This window comes from Lucilia sericata, unplaced genomic scaffold (genome assembly GCF_015586225.1).
Source record: "Lucilia sericata isolate MDLA Ls3-8-SP2 unplaced genomic scaffold, ASM1558622v1 Contig000090F_arrow, whole genome shotgun sequence".
In the NCBI taxonomy this organism is placed as follows: domain Eukaryota; kingdom Metazoa; phylum Arthropoda; class Insecta; order Diptera; family Calliphoridae; genus Lucilia; species Lucilia sericata.
This window is the reverse complement of record NW_023994123.1, coordinates 132967-158291: the sequence shown is the minus strand read 5'-3', so window position 1 is coordinate 158291 and position 25325 is coordinate 132967. Positions and strand designations below refer to the sequence as shown.

At 30.6% G+C, this 25325-nt stretch overlaps 1 protein-coding gene across 1 annotated transcript in view; it reads right to left on the bottom strand.

Moving 5' to 3' along the window:
- The window catches only part of LOC119599837 (myosin-I heavy chain), a 779075-nt gene that overhangs the window by 632731 nt on the left and 121019 nt on the right, over positions 1-25325 (bottom strand). The window contains exon 3 of the mRNA XM_037949747.1: positions 6833-6951. Within this exon, the coding sequence (XP_037805675.1) occupies positions 6833-6951 (119 nt within the window). The remainder of the gene's footprint in view (positions 1-6832; positions 6952-25325) is intronic.

The window sequence follows — 25325 nt, the reverse complement described above, 5'->3', positions numbered from 1 at the left end:
TCTCCTAAGCAACCCACAGGCAGCACAGAAGCAGCAATGATCTGAGAGCCATGTACTAAAATTTTATGAACAGTAGCTGACATGGGATTCCAAGGATACTTATTCATGTACAATATAGCAGTTTGTTCACAGAAATTTTGAAATTTGTCAACGTTAACTTTAAACTCACACGATATGGTTATTAGAATAATATGAAATTTTTTGAGAACTTCCACGTCAAAGTCCAATATTGATGCAAACATATCGATATCGGAAAAGGCTCTTCTCGCCGTATTGCCATCATTCGAGCTACCACAACAATTTTGTTTCGGTTTGTCGACGTGAAGTCCCATTTCAACCCACATTCTACGTTGGATTTCGGTTTTACGAGCTTCCATAGTAGCTTTATCATTTGCGTCTCGGATTTGCCACTTGTTTATCCCGATTCTATAAGATATTTTTAAAACAAACTCGAAAAACCGTATCCATGCGTGTAGGGGGCTAACTCCGTAACATAGTGTTTCAGGTTTCGGTAGAAAACATTCTGACTTTAGATCGACAATCTTTAAAAACTGCATTGGTTTTGCCCCGCATATTGGGCACGACTGACAGAAATTTGTACCAGTTAAAATATTCAGAACTTTGCCATCAATTAGTGTCATTTTGAGGTCATAGGTGATTTTTATGCATCTATCCTCTAAAACAGTACACATAAACGGTTTCAAGTTTTTAATTTCGGTATCTAAATTAGCTTTTTCTTGCAAAATATGATCTTTGGTTTCCTTAGTAAATTCAATTTTAATCGGTGTACAAAATCTAATGGACTGTGGGGTGCTGTTAACCCAAACTACTTTTTCCAAAATATCTGACATCTTTAATGGTATTAAAGTGGTAACAAATAACGACTGATCGGTGAAATCAGATCTCTCTGTTTCAAATCTTTGTTTATAAATACTTTGCCCCGAAGAGCCATCAAAACCATAGCTAGCAACCAAATTCACTTCGCTTATATATGGAAACTGTCTGAATACTTCTTGTTGTAATAATATTATGCGATTTGCTGTGTGGTCCAACAAATTCTGTAATGGTACCTGAGCAACTGTTTCTGAAAGAAGTACACCACTCGGTCTACATTCGGACTTAGCAGAAAGCACTTCTTTATAACTGGGGTATATGTCAGCGTTGTGGGTTTTATTCTGAAGTCTGATGTTTATATATTGTTGTTTCGAGAACCCATTTTCAATTAAAAATGCTAAAGCTTCATTAGGGGTTAAAGGAACCACCTCTTGAACTGAAAGTTTTTTTCTGATTTGTGTCGATGTTAATGAATTTAATGTTTTTTTTAAGATGAATGATACATCAGGCTCTTTTGCCTTCTTTGCAGAAATGGCGGCAGCATGAATTAGAAGTGGTGTGTTATTATTATTGTCTACTGAAAGATCAGCTGCTAGTTTTCGCTTTAATCGCAAGCTGCCTTCATTATAAGTTAAATGTGGACGTCCAACAGTATTTGATGGTATGGTAATATAGTCACTTTTCTCAATATTAATAACCATATTTGTCGAAACCCACTTATAATGGGCTTTTAGAAACCGCTCTAATTTGTAATTGTACTTCGGTAAATATTTTTTTATATGTGAAAGAAAATTATATACATTTTGTTTTATTTGATTTTTTTTTCGTAATATTCAGACCTTTATTGATTTTTTGAAAAACCCACTCTATTAGTGCATTATCTTTGCGCCCGTTTGTATTCCAAACCGAAAGCATTTCGGTACGGTTAATCAAAAATTGTGCTAAAATAAAATTACAATTGTGAGAGTTTGCTGAAAAATGCTGGCGAGATATGCATATACACCCAAAATACACACTTTGACGAACACTTCCACATTTAAACTTCCATGCAAGTTCGTGCCCAAAAACAACTTTTGGTCCACGAAACTTATAGGTTATGTTGATACTACAACACTACACAATGAGAACATCAAGAATTACGACAAGGACACAACAAAAATAAAATTCAAAAATATACAATTAAACTACTTACCTTGGGCTATATTTTCCATTTTTGAAATACCTTATAACTTTATTTTTTAAGGATTGCTCGTTATACAATTGTAATTCTGTTTTAACACTTATTTAATAACACGTGTTTAAAGTTTCAACTTTGAAAGCCTAGCAGATCGGTAGTGTTGCCAACTTTTTTTTTTAATATATTTTCTTGATTGCCTGGAGTGTTGCCATTAATATAATAAATTCACTTTTAAAAATTTTGTAATATTTTTTTTTTTTAATTTTTGCCAAAAAAAATCGATTTGAAACCATAGTGGAATGGTGTGAATGTTTTTAGTTTTTTCATGTGGCATTGAGTTATTTCGTTGCTTGATGTATAAAGTCATATGAAAAGAGATTGAGATAAAGGCAATGCACATTTGTATTATTGTTGAGTAAAGACAATTCAAAAGCAATGAATTTGCGAATAGTCATAAAACGTGAATGGTTTCACTCTGTTCTCTGGTACCCACTAATATTTAACAATAAGGAGAACTAAGCAGTTCCGCTGTGCTCCCATTTTGATTTGTTTTATTATATCCTACACCACTATAGTGGGGAGGGTATTATACGTTTGTGCTGATGTTTGTAACACACAAAAATATTGGTCCTACACCTTTAAGTATACCGATCGACTCAGAATCATATTTTGAGTCGATTAAGTCGATTAATTTTCAAGATAATTTGATGAAACCAAGCATGTTTTTTGGCACAAGGACGAAGCCTATTGAAAATGGTTGAAATCGGTCCATTATTTCACCTAGCCCCCATACAACCGTACCTCTCGATTTGCCATAATTACGTCAAATATACTATTATCTCTCTAAAAATTGGCACAAATAAGTTTTATATAAGTATAAATGACACTGCAGATTTTCGTAATGATCGGCCCTTATTTGACCCTAGCCCCCATACAAACCCCCCTTCAAAAAATGTCTTAAACGTCTAAAATTGACTTGTAACCATTTGTATCGCAATGAAACTCAACATAATTAACTATTATTTAAAAATATATCCTTTTCGCAAATTTAATGAGGATCGGCCCATGTTTGACCTATACTTCTACTATATAAAGCCTCATTTAGAAAATTTGTTTTTTATCAATAAATTGCTTAAATACTTTGGAATTAAGGTAAAATTCAACATACAAGTTTCTTTGTGAAAAATAAAAATTTTTAAAATATACTCATGGTGTAGGGTATTATATGGTCGGCCATGCCCGAATATACATTCCTACTTGTTTTTCTAACTAATATTTCAGAGTTATTTTATCAAATTTTCCGGATTATTCAGCTGTATAAAAAGTTTTATTTACACTGATTTTTTAAAAGTCGAAGCGAAGGATTGCAACCTCAAATTCTAAACTGGCATTAGACTTTTTCTATCACATTAGGTTTTCGTTTCATGATTTGCCAAAATTTACGCGAATGTTATATAGAATTTTATATAATTACACCGTACAACAAATTGAGAAAAATTGTTGCACGCATGAGCAAGACCATATACGTTAGAAACTACATACTTGATATATTTGCACTATAAATGCATACGAGCAAAAGAAAAATTGCAATTATAAAAAAAAATCAAAACCTGATTTTATCATTTTATTCAATTCCCTTAAAAAAATAGTGTTAACATTTTTAATTTATTGTAATCCTTTTAGGAGTTATGATGGTTATAATGTTGGCTTGTGGTTTAATAATTTCCCATCAAACAATGGTGTTTTTCATCATCATCTCCGAATTCAATAAAACTCCATCCAATTAATGTTCCATATATAACTTGTATAATGACAAATTTTGGGCCTTATAACTTTTGTGGTTTTCGAAATATAGCGTTGTAAAGTTTAAAATCTGAAAATTTAAAGTCTCATCACATCTAAAGGGTTAATGATAAAATTTTTGTTTTTGCACCATTTGTCTCAGCAAAAAGCATGATTATGCACAAAGAAAAATTGTTTTGAAATATTTTTTGAAAAAAGTGCATCTTTGGATATTAGAGCATGATTTCCTATAAATTCTACAGTTTCCGCTCTGTAATAAATGTCGCTCAAATATGCAGAGGAAGGAGTTGGAATTTTGAAAAAATTATTACAGCATAGTAATCACTGATACAAAAACCTTCTAAAAAGTTGTGATATCACAAAAACGGGAAACATTTTATTTTTTGAAACGAAGCCTAATAAATATAAATAAATAAGTTGAATTTCTAAATTCATTCTTGAGTAGGTCCAAATGTGGCCTGAATTTCTTTAAGACAGGATTTATTAAAATATAACAAATTGTATCATGACTGATTTTAATATACATATTTACGAAGTACAATATCGGGGTAATATTTTTATGATACCATGGACATTGAAGTTCATCAAAGTATATCTAAAAGTTTAACATTGAGGGACGGACAAAGATTCATTATATCAATATATGTATATTAGGGTGATCGATTCAGTTTTTCAATCGGTCTGATTTACCAGTGTCGGTTTTTTCTAAATGTTGATTCTTTCGAATATCGAATAACCCGGTTTTTTAACCTTTAAAAAGCCGGTTTCGAATACTTTTATTTGCTTTGTATTCAAAGATTACTTCAATTAAATTTTGAAATAAATAATAATACAGCCTGTCTAAATTTCAAAATATTCGAGTCAAGAAACTAGAATATATTTTTCTAAAGCACCTTTGGTTAAACTTTTTTGATTTTCCTAATTAATTAAAAAAATTTATTTGTAAAATTGATTGGAATAACTGTTGGATAAAATTTTATCAATCTTAAGATTATATTCCAATTACAATAATTAATTTGTCGCTGAAATATTATAGCAGTGTTGGAATGCCTATGAAAATTTACTAATCAGGGACTTTAGAATAAACTAGGATTATGATTCTTCCCAATTTTTTACATTAAAGAAATAATGTTTATTTTAAAAAATCAGTTCGGGTCATAATTTTTTTTCAAATTAAACTAGATGTTTTTATTTATAATAAAAAGCCGATTTCTCTGAATTTGAAAAATATCAACCGGTTTTTTTCAAATGTCAACTATTCGAACTACTCGAAAACCGGTTTTTGAAAAATGTCAAATAATCGATCACCCTACGGTATATATAATACCTTTTCTACTTCTGTTGTTGATTATTTAAAAATGTCCAAATATGTGAAGGTGTATTTAAAAAATTTACAACTTTCAGCAAAAAAAATATTTTAGTACTCTAAAATCCAAAAAAGTACTCTCTGAAATATTTTTTGATACTGAAACAAAATTTCATTTTCCATCCCTGTTTGGATGTCTGTTGGTTTTACTACCTTGTGTATTTTGTTTTTGTGTGTTTATATCGTTTAGCGTTGTTGTTGTTCATTATGTTTTGCTATTGCTATAATAATGATATAGTCGGGAAAATGAATTTTAAAATACACTATGGTGAAGGTTATATAAGATTCGGCACAGCCGAATATAGCACTCTTACTTGTTTTTTATTAATTTTAATTTAATTTTTTTATTAATATTTTTCCGTAATCGGTCAAGAAATGTGTTTTTCAAAAATGTTTTTGCAAAACATCACTGAAGAGGGAAAGGTTCCTCTTTGACGTGATTTTCTTAATAAATGTTCTACAACATCGATTTCTGAAATGATACAAAATATATTAAACAAAATACCTAAATTTGAATAATTCAATGGAGAAGGAGGGTATGGGTAGTAGTTTTCGTACTGTGAAATTTCAATGAAATTTCTTTTATAGCTTTATAAGATCACAAAGAAATTGCAAGGACTTTCTTCATAAGGAGACCTTCACCATGTTTTGAAACACGAAGAAGTTAGGGAAAAATTAGCACTTTATGCTTTAAGTCAAGAATTATTCTTTCTCCTAAGTTAAATATGTATACTATAGTTTTACCTAACTAGATAGTATTAGAATTATAAATTTGGAATCTTTTAGCTTTGTAAATTGGCAAAAAAAAATTGTTAATGAGGGGTAAAATCAGTAAAATTTTTTTTATTTCGTAAATGCTATGTTATGTTATTTAAGTCAACGAAATTTTTATATTTCTAAACCACTTAAACCCCGAGCAACAACGGGTACAAAAATCTAGTGACTGGGGGTGGGTCAATTATGGACCAATACTTAAAGGTAAGTATAAACAGAATTTTTGAAGATTAAAAGTTGAAATTAAATCATACAATTTTTCAATATTTTGGTAAATGTACATTAAAATTTTTGCGCATATGTAGACCGGAAACTACTAGTAATCCCAATTTGTAAGTAATGCTAGAGAAGTAATAGTAAAACTTTTATATAATTTCGTTTTTCAAAAAAAAAAAAAAATATGATAAAATATTTTTCAATTAAATTTTTATAAAATGATCAATATATTTGTTTTAAAAAATCTAATGCCAACAGAAAATTCTAATTATTGAAAGTTGTGGCATTTCAAAATAATTAATAAATAAAAAAGTCATTTCTCAATCTTATGGACCTTCTTGTACGTGTTTATACAATTTAAAACGGAATTCCTCTATATTACTATATTATTTATTCAATAGAATGTAAAGTTATTTCCCAGAAAATAATTTTAAAGAATGATATATTTAAATATGTCAAGCCTAATTACTATACTATTTATTTAATAGAATGTAAAGTTATTTCCCAGAAAATTAAAAATTTGTGAATTTATTGAACATATTTTTGGTTGGTCGCTTGATAACTTTGGGTTGCCAAGACATTAGTTGTCATTTCCTTTTTGTCACTACTGGAGTTGAGTTATTAAATCATTTTTTGTTTTGAAATATAATTGAAATATTTACCTTTCACAATCTTCCAACGCTTGGTGGTCTTCATTATTTGTTAACGACTCTTGCAATGACTTTTGCCTTTTCTTCATTTCTTCATCTACTCTACGCATTTCACGCAATGCCGCTGCAACCTGAAACAATGCGCATATTAATAAAAAGAATTAGTATGATATATTAGTCTATACTAGGGTGATCGACTCGATTTTTCAACCGGTTTTAATACCGGTTTTTTCTGCTTTACCAGTGTCGGTTTTTTCTAAATGTTGATTTTTCGAATATCGAATAACCCGGTTTTTTCACTTTTTAAAAACCGGTTTCGAATACTTTTATTTGCTTTGTATTCAAAGATTATTTAAATGAAATTTTGAAGTAAATAATACAGCCCGTTTAAATTTTAAAAATATTCGAGTCCAAGAACTAGGATATATTTTTCTAAAGCACCATTGGTTAAACTTTTTTGATTTTCCTAATTAATTAAAAAATTTTATTTGTAAAATTGAAACTGTTTAATAAAATTTTATTAATCTTAAGATTATATTCCAATTACAATAATTAATTTACGGCTGAAATATTATGGAATTGTTGGAATGCCTATGAAAATTTCCTAAAAGGGCTTAAGAATAAGCTAGGATTACATAGTACCTTATGTTTAAAAGAAGTGTCCACCTTTTTCCTAATTTTTTTTTTTATATTAAAGAAATAATGTAAATCAGACGACTAGATCTAAAGTTATAATCTTTTAAACTGTTAAAAATCATTTCGGGCCATGTTTTATTAATCAAATTTAAACATAAACATTAATTTCTTCAAATTAACATATACTTTTTTATTTATTATGAAAAACCGGTTAACCGGTTTTTTCTGAATTTGAAATATATCAACCGGTTTTTTTGAAATCTCAACTATTCGAACTATTCGAAAACCGGTTTTTGGAAAATGTCGAATAATCGATCACCCTAGTCTATACCGAATCTTAAATACCCTTCACCTTATTAGCACGTGTAATACAGTGTTTACTTTTACTAATATATTAGTCAGCATTTGCCGCAAAATACACATTTTTATCACTCGTCATACTAAAAATATTTAAACTTTTTCAGATTTAAATAACATTGCTACTAAATATTGCCGTTCTGTTTTTATGTTTAACTAGAAAAATTGCGATGTTACACTGCAATCTCTAGCAGCATGAATGAACAGTATTAATCTCTTGTTTGTTGTACAAGAAAAAAAATATATTTTTGTGCTATAGCAGCGCACACTCAAATCTGCTAAACTAATATGGCTAGTATTGATGATATTTTTATTTGCGCTGAGTTTTTCATAGCAGCAATTAAATTTTATTTTGCAACTGCTAGCTGCAAATTTATTTATTGTTATTTTTTTATATTTTATTTTATGAATAAACAGTTATACCAGTGTTACCACAATCTTTAATTAAGGATAATTATTTTTCGCAACATAAAAAATAGTTTGTAAAATATACATAGTGGCATCTCCCATATGAATTAAATACAGAAATCGTTTTTCTCGGAAACTATTAGAGTCAGAATCTTCTTATTTTGACGAAAAACTTTAACTTCATTATGAACATTGGGAAAAAATGGGCAGACTTTTATTAGGGGGCTTGGAACCTCCATATGAATTAAATAAATATGTATGTCTTTCAAAATATGGCTACCCCATAAAACACAACTCAAATTAAAAGCAGTCTTTAGATGTTTTTATTATTTTGTTCTAATGAATAAACATTTTTGGGCAATGTAGTTGTAAGATAATATGCTTATACTTATAACAATTTTATAACCAAATGATAGTTTTAAATATCTTTTGTTGTAGAAATTAATAAATTTATAATCACCTTGTATAAAACAGGGTGAACACACATAATTAAAATATTTTTCGTTGAATAATGAGCTTACTTTACAAATTATTCAAATCACACTGTTAAAATGTGGAAGATTGTTATATAATTTTTTTTTTTTTTTTTTTTTTTTTTTTGAAGAAATGTAGTTAATATTATTTTGTAATACATTAAGAAAAAAACAAACAAATATCAAGGTAGTATTTTCTGTATTATATCATACAGAAACTATGAGAATATTTAAACTATATTTTAATAATACTTATGTCAATCAGTACAGTGATATTATAGGTCGAGAATTCTCTATCTATGGGATGATAATAAAAATATACTATATATCGACCATACATAAATATGTAACATACATACAATATATGCATACATACATACATACATACATACAACATACATACAACATACACACAGACGACATACAACATACATACAACAGACATACAAGACATACATACAGAAGACATACATACAACATACATACACATACATACATAAACAGACTACATACAACAGACAGACATACATACATACAGACATACCTACATAACAGACATACATAACAGACAGCATACAGAACAGTACAGACATACATACATACAACATACATACCATGACATACATACAACATACATACATACATACATACACTACATACATAGACATACATACAGAATACAACATACATACAGACATACATCATACATACATACGACATACATACATACATACATACAACATACATACATACATACAACATACAACATACATACATACATACAGACATACATACATACATACATACATACAACAACATACATACATACATACATACTACATACATACATACATACATACATACATACATACATACATACATACATACATACATACATACATACTATACATACATACATACATACATACATACATACATACATACATACATACATACATACATACATACATACATACATACATACATACATAAGAAATGTCATAAAACTGTCAGTGTACTTACATACATACCTACATATGTTTATTTACAAAACTGCAGCATCAATATTGCCAAAAAATAATAATAAAACTACAACTGGCAGTAGCAAAACCAAAATAAAGTTACATTGCTGCTAGGAAAAACTAAACGCAAACAAAAATAACATCAATACTCGCCATATTAGTTTAACAAATTTGAGTGGGCGCTGCTAAAGCACAAAAATATATTTTTGTTGGCCTGCAATTATGTCTGCCTGCTACTAGAAATTGCAAACACGAGTTGCAATTTTTATATTAATACGAATATATATGACTGCAATTTTTAGTAGCAAAGTGATACAAAAATGATAAATTTTCACATTTATTTTATAGTCATATACAAGAGAAGTGGTGCTAGTGCTGCATATTTAAACGCTGGTGTAATATGCAAGAATGATACAGTGTAAGACAAAAATGTGTAAATGATGGTAAAATATTTAAACTTTTCGTCTATTTTTTTAAACTAAAAACGATATTTAAAAAAAATTTATGTTTTTTAAAACTATATTTATTGAAGATATTTTTAAACTAAAATAAATTAAAAATCAACTTAATTAAACTTTAGAAAAATAAAAAAATTAAATTTAACTCATTTACACATATTTGGCGCTTAGTACTAAAGAAACATTTTTATTATAACTTAACATTTTCTAGTGAATTTTTTTTTTAGTATTTTGTATCTTCTGTTTGGGTTCACGGTAGTTTCAACTCTAAAAGGCATAATCTCGATCAGTTTGTCGGTTTCTGAAGGAAACCGATAATGGGGGTTTGATCTGTTATCGACCGATTCCCATCAAATTCAGTTCAAAAATTTCAGCGTTAAAGTTATTTTCTGGATTTAATCTTATATAAGGGTGAATTATAGACCGATCTAAACTTTTGTACATAAATTATGTTTCGTAAATAAGTTGTTTATTCGAATTTCATCGCCTAAATCTTAATTTTAAGCAACTAATGACAGTTAAAGTAATTTTACTGAAGTGGTCATTTATCGATCCATCTTCATCAAAGTCGGTAGGAAGATTTCAGTTCCCATAAAACTTGTTTATGTTGAATTTCATATATGTATCTACTCGTATTTTAATGCCAGTAATTAGCGTTAAAGGCGCCAATTATGGACCAATACTCCTAAAATTTATAACGATTTCTGTTCATACAAATATTTTGTATGTCAAATTTTTGAGCCAGTAATGAGCGTTAAAGTCATTTAATGGGGTCCTTAATAGGGGTCGTGGGGTAGGGGCTCATACAAAACTTGTTTATGTGAAATTTCATCGAAGTAGTCGCATTTTAGCGTTACAGCCAGTAATGAGCGTTACAGTCGTTTCTGAGGGGGACCTTATATGGAGGGTGGGGTCAATTATAGACCGATCCCCATAAAATTTGATAAAGAGTTTTTGGCTAGCACGAAACTTGTTTATGTATAATTTCACTGCTATAATCGCATTTTTGAGACATTAATGAGCGTTAAGGTAATTTTCTGAAGGGGATCTTATAAGGGGCAGGGTCAATTATAGACTGATCCTCATAAAATTTTGTAGAGAGGTTTTGGCTCATACGAAACTTGTTTATGTCAAATTTCATCGCTGTACTCGCAGTATTAAAATTTTACTAAGTTCCTATAAAATATGTTCTTGTCGAATTTCAACGCTATAGATGTTTTTTTAGACAGTTATGAGCGTTAGTCATTTTCTGCAGGGGACTTTATATGGGGGGTAGAGTCAATTATGGGCCTATCATTATAAAATTTTACGAAGAGATTAAAGTTCCAATGAAACATGTTTGTGCCGAATTTCACCGCTATTGATGCTTCTTTTACACCGTTATGAGCGATCAAGTCATTTTCTGAAGGGGGCCTTATATGGGGGCTAGGCGAAATCGTGGACCGATATTGCCTATTTTCAATACCAAACAAATTGCATCAAATAAAAGTATATATGCAAAATTTCAGCTCGCTAGCTACTTCCATTTGGACTCTATCGTGTTTTCAACAGACAGACGGACAGTCGGACGGACATGGCTAGGTCGCCTTAGAAGGACCTAAGACCCAGAGGACCCAGAATATATATACTTTTATGGGTCTTAGACAAATATTTCAACGTGTTACAAACGGAATGAGGGTGGGTAAAAGAATATAAAAAGATAAATAAGTGTAGTGAAGTGCGGTAAAAAAGGAAAAAACGTGAACATGGAGTGAACAGTGGACAAATGTAATCAAAATTAATATTAAAAAAAAAAAATTAAACGTGTGAAAAATTGTGAAAAAAAACTTACATTATGTCTTTTTTATTATTTATATATACACTATCGGACAAAATAAAGTGCAAAAGTACTCATGCTATATTCTTTCAGCGAAAAATCTGTTAAATGATTATTAAATAATGAAAATTTATTTAAATTCATTTAGTTAAGTTACAATGCTACAAAAATAACAATAAAACAAAATTATTGTACTTAAAATGTTTCTGTATAATATTTAAAATTAAAGTAAATTCACTTTTTTGTCGGACAAAATAAAGTGTAAATTTTATATATCATTGTTAAAATTTCTTGTATATAAAAACTTTTTATCTATTTTGGTTCTGATTTGAATATTTGGATCTACTTAAGCCATTTTGGCAATTTTTTTACCATTATTATTGTCAGTCGCCTTCCCTTCCCCTTGTTTTCCCGCATACAATTATTTTGAAAAGGAATCCAATTTTATTCACTATTTCATCGGAATTTTTTGATCAATTGTGGTCCAAAATTAATCTATTGTATTTAGGGCGGTGCTCTGAACAGGACATTCCAATTTTCCGGTGTTTTTTTCCTACATTAATGTTACTTTTTAAATTTATCAAGTACTTAAGCTTATTATCTTGCCGTGATATAAATTTGCCCAAGTCCATTTCTAAGGCACTGATCTTTAGATTTGAGTGTAATATGCTCACGTAGTGTTCACTAGACCTTTCTGAATACATTCCCGTAGGTTCCGCACACCTAACGTTAAAAATTTAACACATACGAAGAGTCAACTGAACCATACCTTGAATCTTCCAATAACTTATTTAAAAGCGCTGAAAGTTTCTTCCGATTTTAGTATTTAATATTGTATTTTTTAGCTCAAATTTATGTAGTTGGTCAGATGAGTTCCTATTTGTATCGAAAAATTTTAAATGTCGACAATGAGTGAGAGGTAAGCCATTTAATATACAAAACTTGAAAAACAATACCCTGGTTTTTAAACATTAGCGTGGAGGGCTATCAGTATTGGTACATTATTCAACTTTAGGGGCGGGAATCTTAGTGAAAATGGAGTTAGTAATTACAAATGAGCAATACACGAGCATTTTTAATAAAAATCCTGAAATAAATGGCGTAAAAATGGTCTTGGGAGACTTCATGTCTCAACAGATTCATGACTTCAAACACACAACAAAGGCTAAATATCATTATTGTACGAATAAAAACACTGAAAAATTGGAAAAACCTGCTCAGAGCACCGCCCTAAATCCAATAGATTAATTTTGGACCACAATTGATAAAAAATTCTGATGAAGTAGTGAATAAAAATGGATTCCTTTTGAAAATAATCATATGCGGGAAAACAAGAGGAAGGGAAAGCGATTGGGAATAATAATGGTAAAAAAAATACTACAATGGTTTAAGTAGATCCAAATATTCAAAACAGAACCAAAATAGATACAAAATTTTGATATACAATAAAATTAAATAATGATATATAAAATTTACACTTTATTTTGTCCGATAAAAAAGTGATTTTACTTTAATTTTTGACGTTATACAGAAAAGTTTTTAGTACAATAATTTTGTTTTATTGTTATTTTTGTAGCATTGTATATTAACTAAACGAATTTAAAAAAATTTTCTATATTCAATAATCATTTAACAGATTTTGTCGCTGATAGAATATAGTATTAGTACTTTTGCACTTTATTTTGTCCGATAGTGTATATTTTTACATTTTAGTATTATTATTAAATATTTTTCACAAAAGAAATTGCAGTAAATAAATAAATTTATGAAAAAATGGTTACTATCTATTAATTTTTAGATAAAAATAATAAATGATCCCACTTATTTATAGCTGAAAATTATTAACTAATGGGAACACAGATTATGTGATGTCAGAGCTCCTATATGCGCAGAAAATTTTAATTATGTTCGCCTGATGACGTAATTTTTAGTTTATCATTCTTGTCGAATGTGTGTTTATAGAAATTTATACCATTATTAATGAATGAATTATTTACAATTAAGCGATTTTTGAAAGTGGAATTTATATGTGAGCTATGGTTAATGATGGACCGCTCCTGAAAAACTTTCGCAGAATGATTTATATACAAATCAAAGCATATTTGTGTAGTCTTTTACCCCGATTTCATAATTAATTAATGAGTTAATTAAGATTAAGCGATTTTCAGAAGAGGGCTTTATATGAAAGCAATTAGTTATTATGGTAATAAAAAAACATTCGTTGAATAACTTTTTTATGTAAACAGAAAAAATAAGCAAAATTTTTTTCTTAACAATCGATTGTTTAAATGTTATTTCGTATGTATATATATTCCGGACCCTTATAGATAGCGGAGTCGATTTATCCATGTCCGTCTGTCTATGTGTATGTTGAAATCAGTTTGCAGAAGACCCCAGATATCTGCGAGATCCGAATCTTCCACAATTCTATTAGACATACGATCGGGAAGAACGCTATTTAAAATCAGCAAATCGGTCCATAAATACCGGAGATATGAGCAAAAATCCGAGACAACCTCTGAAAATTTCACCAAAAATACAGATTTTTTATTCATGCTCAGACAGAAACTGGTTGTTTACATAATCATACTGTAAATTTTTTTATTGTACTAGTTTATAAACACAAAGCTGAGCATGACGCCATGTTACGAACGATGCAATATGTTGTTATTGGCTAGAAACATGAAATTTAGTATGTATAGCCCGGATTATGTGAGAACCTATAAAAAGGGACTTTTTGGTACTTTTTCGTTCTACAAAAGGTACTTTTTGAATTTTCTACAATATTGAACTTAGAAACATGAAATTAAGTATATAGAGCCCGGATTAGGTGAGAACACATGAAAGGGGACTTTTTGTACTTTTTCGTTTTACAAAAGGTACTTCTTAAATTGTTTATAATATTGAATCTAGAAACATGAAATTTAACATGTAGGGCCCGGATTGAGTGATAACCTATAAAAGGGGACTTTTTGGTACTTTTTCGTTCTCCACAAGGTAATTTTTGATTTTTCTATAATATTGAACCTAGAAACATAAATTTTTTTATTTATAGTGAGAACATGTAAAGTGGGACTTTTTGGTACTAAGTTAATACAAATCTGGAGGAAACGATATTTTATACATTTTTGTTCTATAAATTATACCTTCTTTGGTTTTTATGCACATACGCAACACCCTGATTGATCGAAAATCTATAAAAGGGGACTTTCTGATACTTTTTCGTTACGCAATTGGTATTTTTTGATTTTTTGTAATAATTTTTATAGCCTACACCACTTTAGTGGGGAGGGTATATTGGATTTGTGCTGATGTTTGTAACATACAAAAATATTCGTCCTAGACCCACCTTAAAGTATACCAATCGGCTTAGTATCGTTTTCTGAGTCGATTAAGCTATGTCCGTCCGTCTGGCTGGCTGTCCATGTAAACCTTGTGCGCAAGGTATAGGTCACAATTTTCAAGATAATTGGATGAAATTTGGCACGCACGTTTTATTTGACCCAAGGACGAAGCCTATTGAAAATGGTTAATCGGTCCATTATTTCACCTAGCCCCCATAGAACAGAACCCCCCGAAAAGGGCTTCTGAGCTCATAATTATGTTAAATATACAGATATATCGATAAAATACGGCACAACTAAGTTTTATAGAAGTCTTGATGACCCTGCCAAATTTTATAAAGATCGGGCCCCATTTGACCTAGCTCCCACACAAAGTCCTCTTCAGAAAATTACTTGAATGTCCCATATTAACTTATAAACACAAATATCGCGATGAAATTCAGCACAATGAAATATTATGTAAATATAAATATATTCACAAAATTTTATCGGGCTTGGTCCATATTTGCCCCTAGCCCCCATATAAACCTCTTTCAGAAAATTAGTTTTTCATCCATAAATTGCTTAAATGTATCGGAACAAGGGAATATTGAAGATAAATGCTTTATTATGAAAAATAAATCACATTTAATATTCATAACTGGTGTAGGGTATCATATGGTCGGCCACGCCCGTCTATATTTCTTACTTCTTTTGTTTGGGTTTATAACGAATTTGTTTGATTTTTACCCAGAAGCAAAATATTTTCTAACACACGCTTTATTGAAAAAATTTAATTTTCAGTAAATATTTATACTGATTCGATAAATCATTTTGTTTGAGTTTTATTTTTATGTCAGCATATGGAATACAACAATAAAACAAGTTTACTAAATGAATTGATATAATTCTTATTTGGTTTATAACATTTAATGTATAAGTATTTCAGTTTTAACAGTACAAAATAATACTTTCCAGAATGAGAACTGAAGTATATATGTAAGTAATATATTTTTACAGATTTTAGTTTTATGGAATCAGCAAAATTTTTGTTAAAATTTAGTATATGTTTTTTTTTACAAAATTTGTATTGATTCATTAAGAAGTTTTGTTTATTATTATTTCCAAAATACAATAAATAATTTATTTGCTTCAGATAATATATTTGTTTTAATTTTGTACGCTGAACTCCCTGTAGTAGTTTGATATTATACTTTTTGTCCAAAGCAGTCCACCAGATTATTGAAGCATAAGCTAGAATTGATCTAATTACACCTTTAAAAAGCCAATTTGTCACAGTAGGACCAAGACCCCATTTCATGCCTATAGTTCTCCAACATATCGTCCAGCACCGATGTGCCTCGTTGATCCTATCCTCTATGTGGTGTCTCCATTTTAATTCCCGTCAAGGATTACACCTAAGTACTTTATTTTGTCTGTCACCGGTATTTTCTTACCCATGAAGCAAGGTTCAGTATACGTGGAAATTTTTGTCTTTCTTGCGAAAAGACAGATTTCCGTCTTCCCCGGGTTAACATTGAGGCCTCTCTTTTGAGTCCAGCTCAAGGCCGTATTTAGAGCCTCCTCAGCTCTTCTACACAAGTAATTTGGATCCTTTCCCTTTAAAAGTATTACAACATCGTCTGCAGACAGGTCTAAGTCCTTTCTCACTTAGGGTCCTTAGGAGGCTATTAATTGTGGTAACACAGAGTAAAGGTGACAAAATGCCACCCTGTGGTATATCCAGTAGGGTGATCGACTCGATTTTTCAACCGGTTTTAATACCGGTTTTTTCTGCTTTACCAGTGTCGGTTTTTTCTAAATGTTGATTTTTCGAATATCGAATAACCCGGTTTTTTCACTTTTTAAAAACCGGTTTCGAATACTTTTATTTGCTTTGTATTCAAAGATTATTTAAATGAAATTTTGAAGTAAATAATACAGCCCGTTTAAATTTTAAAAATATTCGAGTCCAAGAACTAGGATATATTTTTCTAAAGCACCATTGGTTAAACTTTTTTGATTTTCCTAATTAATTAAAAAATTTTATTTGTAAAATTGAAACTGTTTAATAAAATTTTATTAATCTTAAGATTATATTCCAATTACAATAATTAATTTACGGCTGAAATATTATGGAATTGTTGGAATGCCTATGAAAATTTCCTAAAAGGGCTTAAGAATAAGCTAGGATTACATAGTACCTTATGTTTAAAAGAAGTGTCCACCTTTTTCCTAATTTTTTTTTTTATATTAAAGAAATAATGTAAATCAGACGACTAGATCTAAAGTTATAATCTTTTAAACTGTTAAAAATCATTTCGGGCCATGTTTTATTAATCAAATTTAAACATAAACATTAATTTCTTCAAATTAACATATACTTTTTTATTTATTATGAAAAACCGGTTAACCGGTTTTTTCTGAATTTGAAATATATCAACCGGTCTTTTTGAAATCTCAACTATTCGAACTATTCGAAAACCGGTTTTTGGAAAATGTCGAATAATCGATCACCCTAATATCCAGTAATACCTTTTTCCTGATACTTATGTATATCGTACATCTCGCAGCTTATCCATCTGTTCCTTTGCATGTAGTTGATCCAGTTATGAAGCACCCGATTAACATAAAACTAGTCTAGGGATTGTATAAGAGTATCAGTGTGAACGTTATTGAAAGCGTCTGCGATGTCAATGTATACCGCCAGAGTATACAGTTTGCTATTGAAGGATTCACCTATGTGGTGTACATCTTCGTCCCTTTACATAGGCATGTTGCTTAAATTTAAGGTCTTTATCTGGTATACTGCTTTTAAGCATACTATCGACTATCCGTTCCAATGTTTTAAGTCGGAAGATAGGACTTAGGTGTCGCATAGCTAGGTTTCCCTGGTTTGGGTATAAATATTACCCTGCCATTTTATGGGGGTATGTGTCAATTTCAAGCATGCAGTGAATATCTGAGACAGTCCCGCTTCAATATGCAGAAGTGCAGGGAAAATGCCATCCGGCCTTGCAACTTTAAAGGGAGAAAAGCTATTCATTGCCCCTTTAACCATATCAGATTTAGCCTCTTCCTCCAATATCGGTTCATCTATGTTATTCGATATACCGGGTGGGAAATGAGAGTCCATTAGGAGTTTCATTGTCTCCTCCATATCCTCCAGCCTCCTGTCCGTGTCATCGACCATAGATTGGTTGGTTGGACATTAGTTTTGGATAAGAATTTTTTATCTTCGATACATCATTTACGCTATCTTCACTAAGTTCACTACTCATCCCAGTATACTGCGGTCTTTTTACGCCTTGCCCGGTTAAATAGTTTGCAAAAAGTCTTACCAAAGTTCCGGATCTCCCCTGTTACTCCTGCGCAGATCTACACTCTCGCAGAGGCAGATGTCCTCGAACGATTCAACCAGGGCACTTTTGAGCATTTTTACTTTGGCGTCTATGTCCTCTTTATTTCGACATTGAAAAGTGTTTTGACATAAACGGCTCTTTAGTAAGGTCCCGAACATTGTTTAATTAGTTTTACACTTATTCCGATACTTTGTCTACTTTGGTGGCGGCCGTAGTATTTGGAAAATTATGTACCGATGGTCAGAAAAGGAGTGCTCGTCCGAAACTCTCCAATCTTGAATTTCGTTTATAAACTCTTCTCCTTATCAGGCATAGGAATAGCAGTCTTTTTAATCGACACCTTTCCAATTTTGGAAAGCACTGCTGTTCTATCTTCGGGCGAGTGAGTGATTTCTTCCTTGCTTTTAGGATTTGACTCCTCAAAATTACCAGTACTTGCTAATGATGCTTTGGGTACCGTCGTAGGTGTTTTAGTGTCCTTTTCGGGGCAGGTTTTGACAGCCCTTTCAATCAGCGCCTTCCCAATTTTGGAAAGGGCAGCTGCACTTTCTTTTGACGAGTTAGTGGTAACTTCCTCGCTTTTAGGATTTGACTCCTCAACGTTATCAGTAGTGGCTACTGATGCTGTGGTCTTAGTTTGTTTAGTGCTTGTTATAACACGCTAGCTTAGAGGCGAAGTGAGCCCTAGCCAAGACTAGCCATAGAGTTCTGGTCGATACCTATTACAAATAAAATTCCCTCAGGTTCTTCTTCAGTAAAGAGAGGGTATTTCTAATTTTATTCGTTTAGCTCCACAGTATAGAAAATTTCGAAAGTACTCTTTGAAGAAAAAAGTACTATAAAATATCTCTTATAGATTCTCATTCAATAAAAAAATTTATTTTTTCCATGTTCAATTTTATAAAAAATTCAAAAAATATAATTTGATGAACGAAAAATTACTAAAAATCCATTTTATTAGATTCTCATTCACTTAGTACTTAGTTCCATACATGTTAAATTTTATATTTCTATGTTCAATATCGTAAAAAATTTAAAAAGTATCATCTGAAAAACGAAAAAGTTCAAAAATCTCCCTCAATAAATTCTCATTTAATAAGGACCGTGTGTAATGTGTTTCGGTTCCCCATTAGAGAGAATCCAAAAGGTATCATTTGGAGAATGGAAAAGTATCAATGAGTCCCCACTTACAGATTATTATTCAGCAAGTACCATGCATGTTAAAATTTATGTTTCTAGGTTGAATATTTTAGAAAATTCAAAAAGTACCATTTGAGTAATAAAAAGTACTAAAAAGGTTCTCTCTTAAAGAGTCTGTGGAAGTACAATTAATTCTTCCTTTGTGGAAAGTACTAATAAACAAAGGAATAGACTTTTTCGAGAATTAAGTTTGAAAAAGACTCCGTGCTTAAATCAATATATCACAGATAAAACTGAAAGGATACAAATCTGCATTCATTTTCTTAAGAAAAAATTATGTTTTCAAATAGTACTATTTACCCGAATTTGGTCCTATATAGGCCTTAGTACCCGAGTTCCAAAATAACACGCCAATAGCTTATTTGTGTGAGTAAATAATTTATTTTTTTTTTAATTTTATAAAAATTTTCTCAATGGCACAGACAAATATTATATAAATACAAATCTCTCAAGCCCATTTTATCGGGATGGGTCCACATTTGCTCTTATCCTCAATATAAAGCTTCTTTTAGAAAATAAGTTTTTCGCCAATAAATTGCTTAAATAAATCAGATTCAAGGTAATATTTAAGATAAATGCTTTATTATCACATCACATTTAATATTAACAACTGGTGTAGGGTATCATATGGTCGGCCAAGCCCGACTATACTTTCTTACTTGTTTTTTTTAGATCGATTTTGGTTCATATAAAACATCTTTACATCGAATATCACTTTCCGACACTTTCTGCATGAAATTCGGTAGGAAGATTTACATTCCTATAAATGTTTCTTCTATAAAATTTTATAATTGTTCACGTATTTTTAAGTCAGCAATGATCGTTAAAGTAATTTTCTTATGGACCGATCCTCAATAAATTTGGTAGAGAGATTTTAACTCGTATAAAACATATGTATGTCGAATTTCATCGCTTTTCTCGTATTTCTAAGCTAGCAATGAGCTTTAAAGTATATGTTGTGTTGGTCAAACATATGTAGATTATCATAAAAGTCAGTAGAGAGATTCTGACTCGTAAGAAACTTACTTATGTCTAATTTCATCTCTATACTCGTACTTTTAAGTCAGTAATGAGCGTTATATTAATTATCTGAAAGAGATCTTATGGGGGGTAAGGTCAATTTTGGACCGATCCACATAAAATTTGGTTAAGTGATTTTGGTTCGCAAGGAACTTACTTGGGTCGAATTTCATTGCTTTACTCGTAATTTTAGGTAGGGTAGGGTGGGGTGAATTATGGACCGATCCACATAAAATCCAGTGCTATACTAGTATTTTTAAGCCAGTAATGAGCGTTAAAGTAATTTTTTTGAAGGGTACCTTATATGGGGAGTAGGGTCAACTATGGACCAATCCACATAAAACTTTGATAGAGAGATTTTGGCTCCATTGAAACTTATGTGTGTCGAATTTTTTTTATTCTTAAGCCAGTAATGAGTGTTAAAGTCATTTTCTGAAGGGGACCTTATATGGGGTAGGGTCAATTATGACCGATGCTCATAAAATTTGGTAGGGAGATTTTGGATCATATGAAACTTATTTGTGTTGAATTTCATCGCTATACTCGTACTTTTAAAACAGATATGCCCGTTAAAGCTATTTTTCGGGGTTCCACTTGTATGTGGACCATTTTCAATACCAATCAAATTTCAATCCTCTAGCTCATTCCGTTCGGACTCTATCGTGCTTTCAACAGACAGACGGACGGACGGACATACATGGCTAGATCGTCTTAGAATTTAATAAGGATCCAGAATACACTTTTGTGGGTCTATAACCAATATTTCGATGTGTTACAAACGGAATGACAAAAATCAATATACACCCCATCTTTTTTGATGGTAGGTATAAAAAGTTATCATAATGTGCTAAAAACTAAATACCAAAAATACAGTTTTCTCTCGTTTACTCCAAAAAGAGCTAATTTTAAAAAAGTACGAAACTGGTGTCTGATAATTTGGAAAGGTGTGTCCAATATACATATGTACAAATTTATTAATATATCTATTAGATGAAAAGGTACAAAAATCACCTTTTTTACACACTTTCTCGATTTAAAAGTACGAATTTCGAAAAAGTACCAGACATCCATCTGCTCTTTTCAAGAGTAGATACAGATGTATTTAAAGTTTTTCTAATATTGTGTAAGATAATTAAGAAAACCTATTTTACCCATTTTTTCCCTTTTACACCCCCAATATGAAAATTTATAAAAATTTAGTGGATTTACATTACCAAAAATACATCTACTGTCAAAATTTCATGATTCTAGGTTTAACAGTTTACGCTGTGCGATAATGAATCAGTCAGTCAATAACGCGAATCTTTTATATATAGATTTTTTTATATATGTATTTTAAGCCATTTTCTTATTTTATATTTTCTTTTATTCTTAAGCCAGTAATGAGTGTTAAAGTCATTTTTTGAAGGGGATCTTATATGGGGGTAGGGTCAATTATGGACCGATCCACATAAAATTTGGTAAATATAAATAATCAGTATTTCGCCTCAAAGTAATATATTTTCCCCTTTTTCATCCATTTACGCCCTTCTCCAAATTTAAAGAAAATCGTTTCTGCCGTTAAGGCGTAATAAAAAAAATATATATAGTACTAGCAGTACCCAGTGTGGAATAAATAAAAATCTGCAACATCAAAATGTTCCCTTTTAGAGATTTCATGTTTCTAGGATCAATGTTATAAAAAACACTAAAGGTACCTTTTGAAGAACGAAAAGGTACCAAAAAAATTTCCTTTTACATGTTCTCACATACTCCGGGCTCTACGTGCATAATTTCATATTTCTAGGTTCAATATTGTAGAATGTGTTTAATTTCAGGTTTCTAGGTTCAATATTTAAAAAAAAATCAGAAAGTGCCTTTTGAAGAACGAAAAACAGTCCTCTTTTATAGGTTCTCACATAGTCCGGGCTCTACATGCTTAATTTTATGTTTCTAAGTTCAATATTATAGAAATTTCAAAAAGTACCTTTTGAAGGCGAAAAAGTATCAATAAGTCCCCTTTTATGGGTTGTCACTTAATCCGGGCTCTACATACTTAATTACATGTTTCTAGGTTCAATATTATAGAAAACTTAAAAAAGTACCTACTATCTAGAACGAAAAAATACCGAAAAGCCTCTTTATTATTAATTTTCAAAAAGTACTAGTCGATGTACTATAAAGTACCAATAAGTTGAAATAGAAAACTCAAAAAGTACCAGTCGAAGTACGAAAAAGTACAAAAAGTCCCCTTTTATAGATTCTCATTTACTCTACATGCTTAATTTCATGTTTCTAGGTTTAATTTTAAAGAAAACTTAAAAAGTACCTACATATGTAGAAAGAAAAAGTACCGAAAAGTCCCTTTATTATTAATTTCAAGTTTCGATAATACATATCTATGAAAACTCAAAAAATACCAGTTGGAGAATGAAAAAGTACCAAAAAAGTATCACTTCGTACTGGGGTTCCAAATAACACCCCATTAGCATATTTAGTGTTTCTAAATCTTAAAATTTTATCTAAATTGCGTCATTGTGTTTGCATAAAATCAAATTTCTCATATTTACTCCTTTGGTACTTTATTTCTCCCCATTAACGAAATAAAAATGCAATTCCAAAAAGTTCCAACATCGTAGTGGGAGCCCGTTATTGCGTATTCATTAGGGTGATCGACTCGATTTTTCAACCGGTTTTAAAACCGGTTTTTCTGCTTTACCAGTGTCGGTTTTTTCTTAATGTTGATTTTTCGAATATCGAATAACCCGGTTTTTTCACTTTTTAAAACCCGGTTTCGAATACTTTTATTTGCTTTGTATTCAAAGATTATTTAAATGAAATTTTTAAGTAAATAATAATACAGCCCGTCTAAATTTTAAAAATATTCGAGTCGAGGAACTAGAGTACATTTTTCTACAGCTCTTTTGGTTAAACTTTTTTGATTTTCCTAATTAATTAAAAAAATTTATTTGTAAAATTGATAACTGTTTGATAAAATTTAGCAATCTTAAGATTACAATAATTAATTTACGGCTGAAATTTTATGGAAGTGTTGGAATGCCTATGCAAATGTCCTAAACAGGGCTTTTAAAATAAGCTAGGATTACATAGTACCTTATGTTTAACAGAAGTGTCCCACTTTTTTTCTAATTTTTTATATTAAAGAAATAATGTAAATCAGACGACTAGATCTAAAGTTATGATCATTTAAACTGTTAAAAATCATTTCAGGATATGTTTTATTAATCAAATTTAAACATAAACATTAAGTTTTTCAAATTAAAATATATTTTTTTTAATTATAATGAAAAACCGGTTAACCGGTTTTTTCTGAATTCGAAAAATATCAACCGGTTTTTTTTAAATGTCAACTATTCGAACTATTCGAAAACCGGTTTTTGGAAAATGTCGAATAATCGATCACCCTAGTATTCATATGTATAAGTTAAAACAATGTTGTATGAAAAAAGTACCAAAAATAGGTACAATTTTCACCCCTTAAACGTTCGAATATCCAAAAAGTACTAAATTCATATTTTTATACCCACCATCCAAAATGATGGGGGTATATTGATTTTGTCATTCCGTTTGTAACACATCGAAATATTGGTCATAGACCCATAAAAGTATATATATTCCGGGTCCTTATTAAATTCTAAGACGATCTAGCCATGTCCGTCCGTCTGTCCGTCTGTCTGTTGAAATCACGATAGGGACCACACTAGAGGAGCTAGACAGTTGAAATTTTGCATAAATATTCCCTATTGTTAAGGTTTGTTTGGTATTGAAAATGGGCAATATCGGTCCACTTTTTCGGATAGCCCCCATACAAGTGGACCTCCAAAAAACAGCTTTAACGGGCATAACTGTTTTATAAGTAGGAGTATAGCGATGAAATTCGACATAAAGAAGTTTAATGTTAGCCAAAATCTTTCTACCAAATTTTTTAAGGATCGGCCTATAAATGACCCTACCCCCCATATAAGGTCCCCTTCTGAAAATTACTTTGACACTCATTACTGGTCGCAAAATGCAAGTATAGCTATGAAATTCGGTATAAGTATATTTCTTACAAACCAAAATCTCTCTACCAATGTTTTTTAGGATCGGCCCATAAATGACCCTACCCCCTATATAAGGTCCCCTTTATAAAATGTCTTTAACACTCATTACTAGCCTAAAAATTCGAGTATAGCGATGAAATTCAGTATAAGTAAGTTTCTTACGAACCAAAACCTTTTAACCAATTTTTTTTAGGATCGGCCCATAAATGACCCAACCCCCCATATAAGGTCCCCTCCTGAAAATGACTTTAACACTCATTACTGGCCCTAAAATGCAAGTATAGCGATGAAATTCGACATAAATAAGTTTCATGTGAGCCAAAATTTTTCTACCAAATTTTTTGAGGATCGGTCCATAATTGACCCTACACCCCATATAAGGTCCCC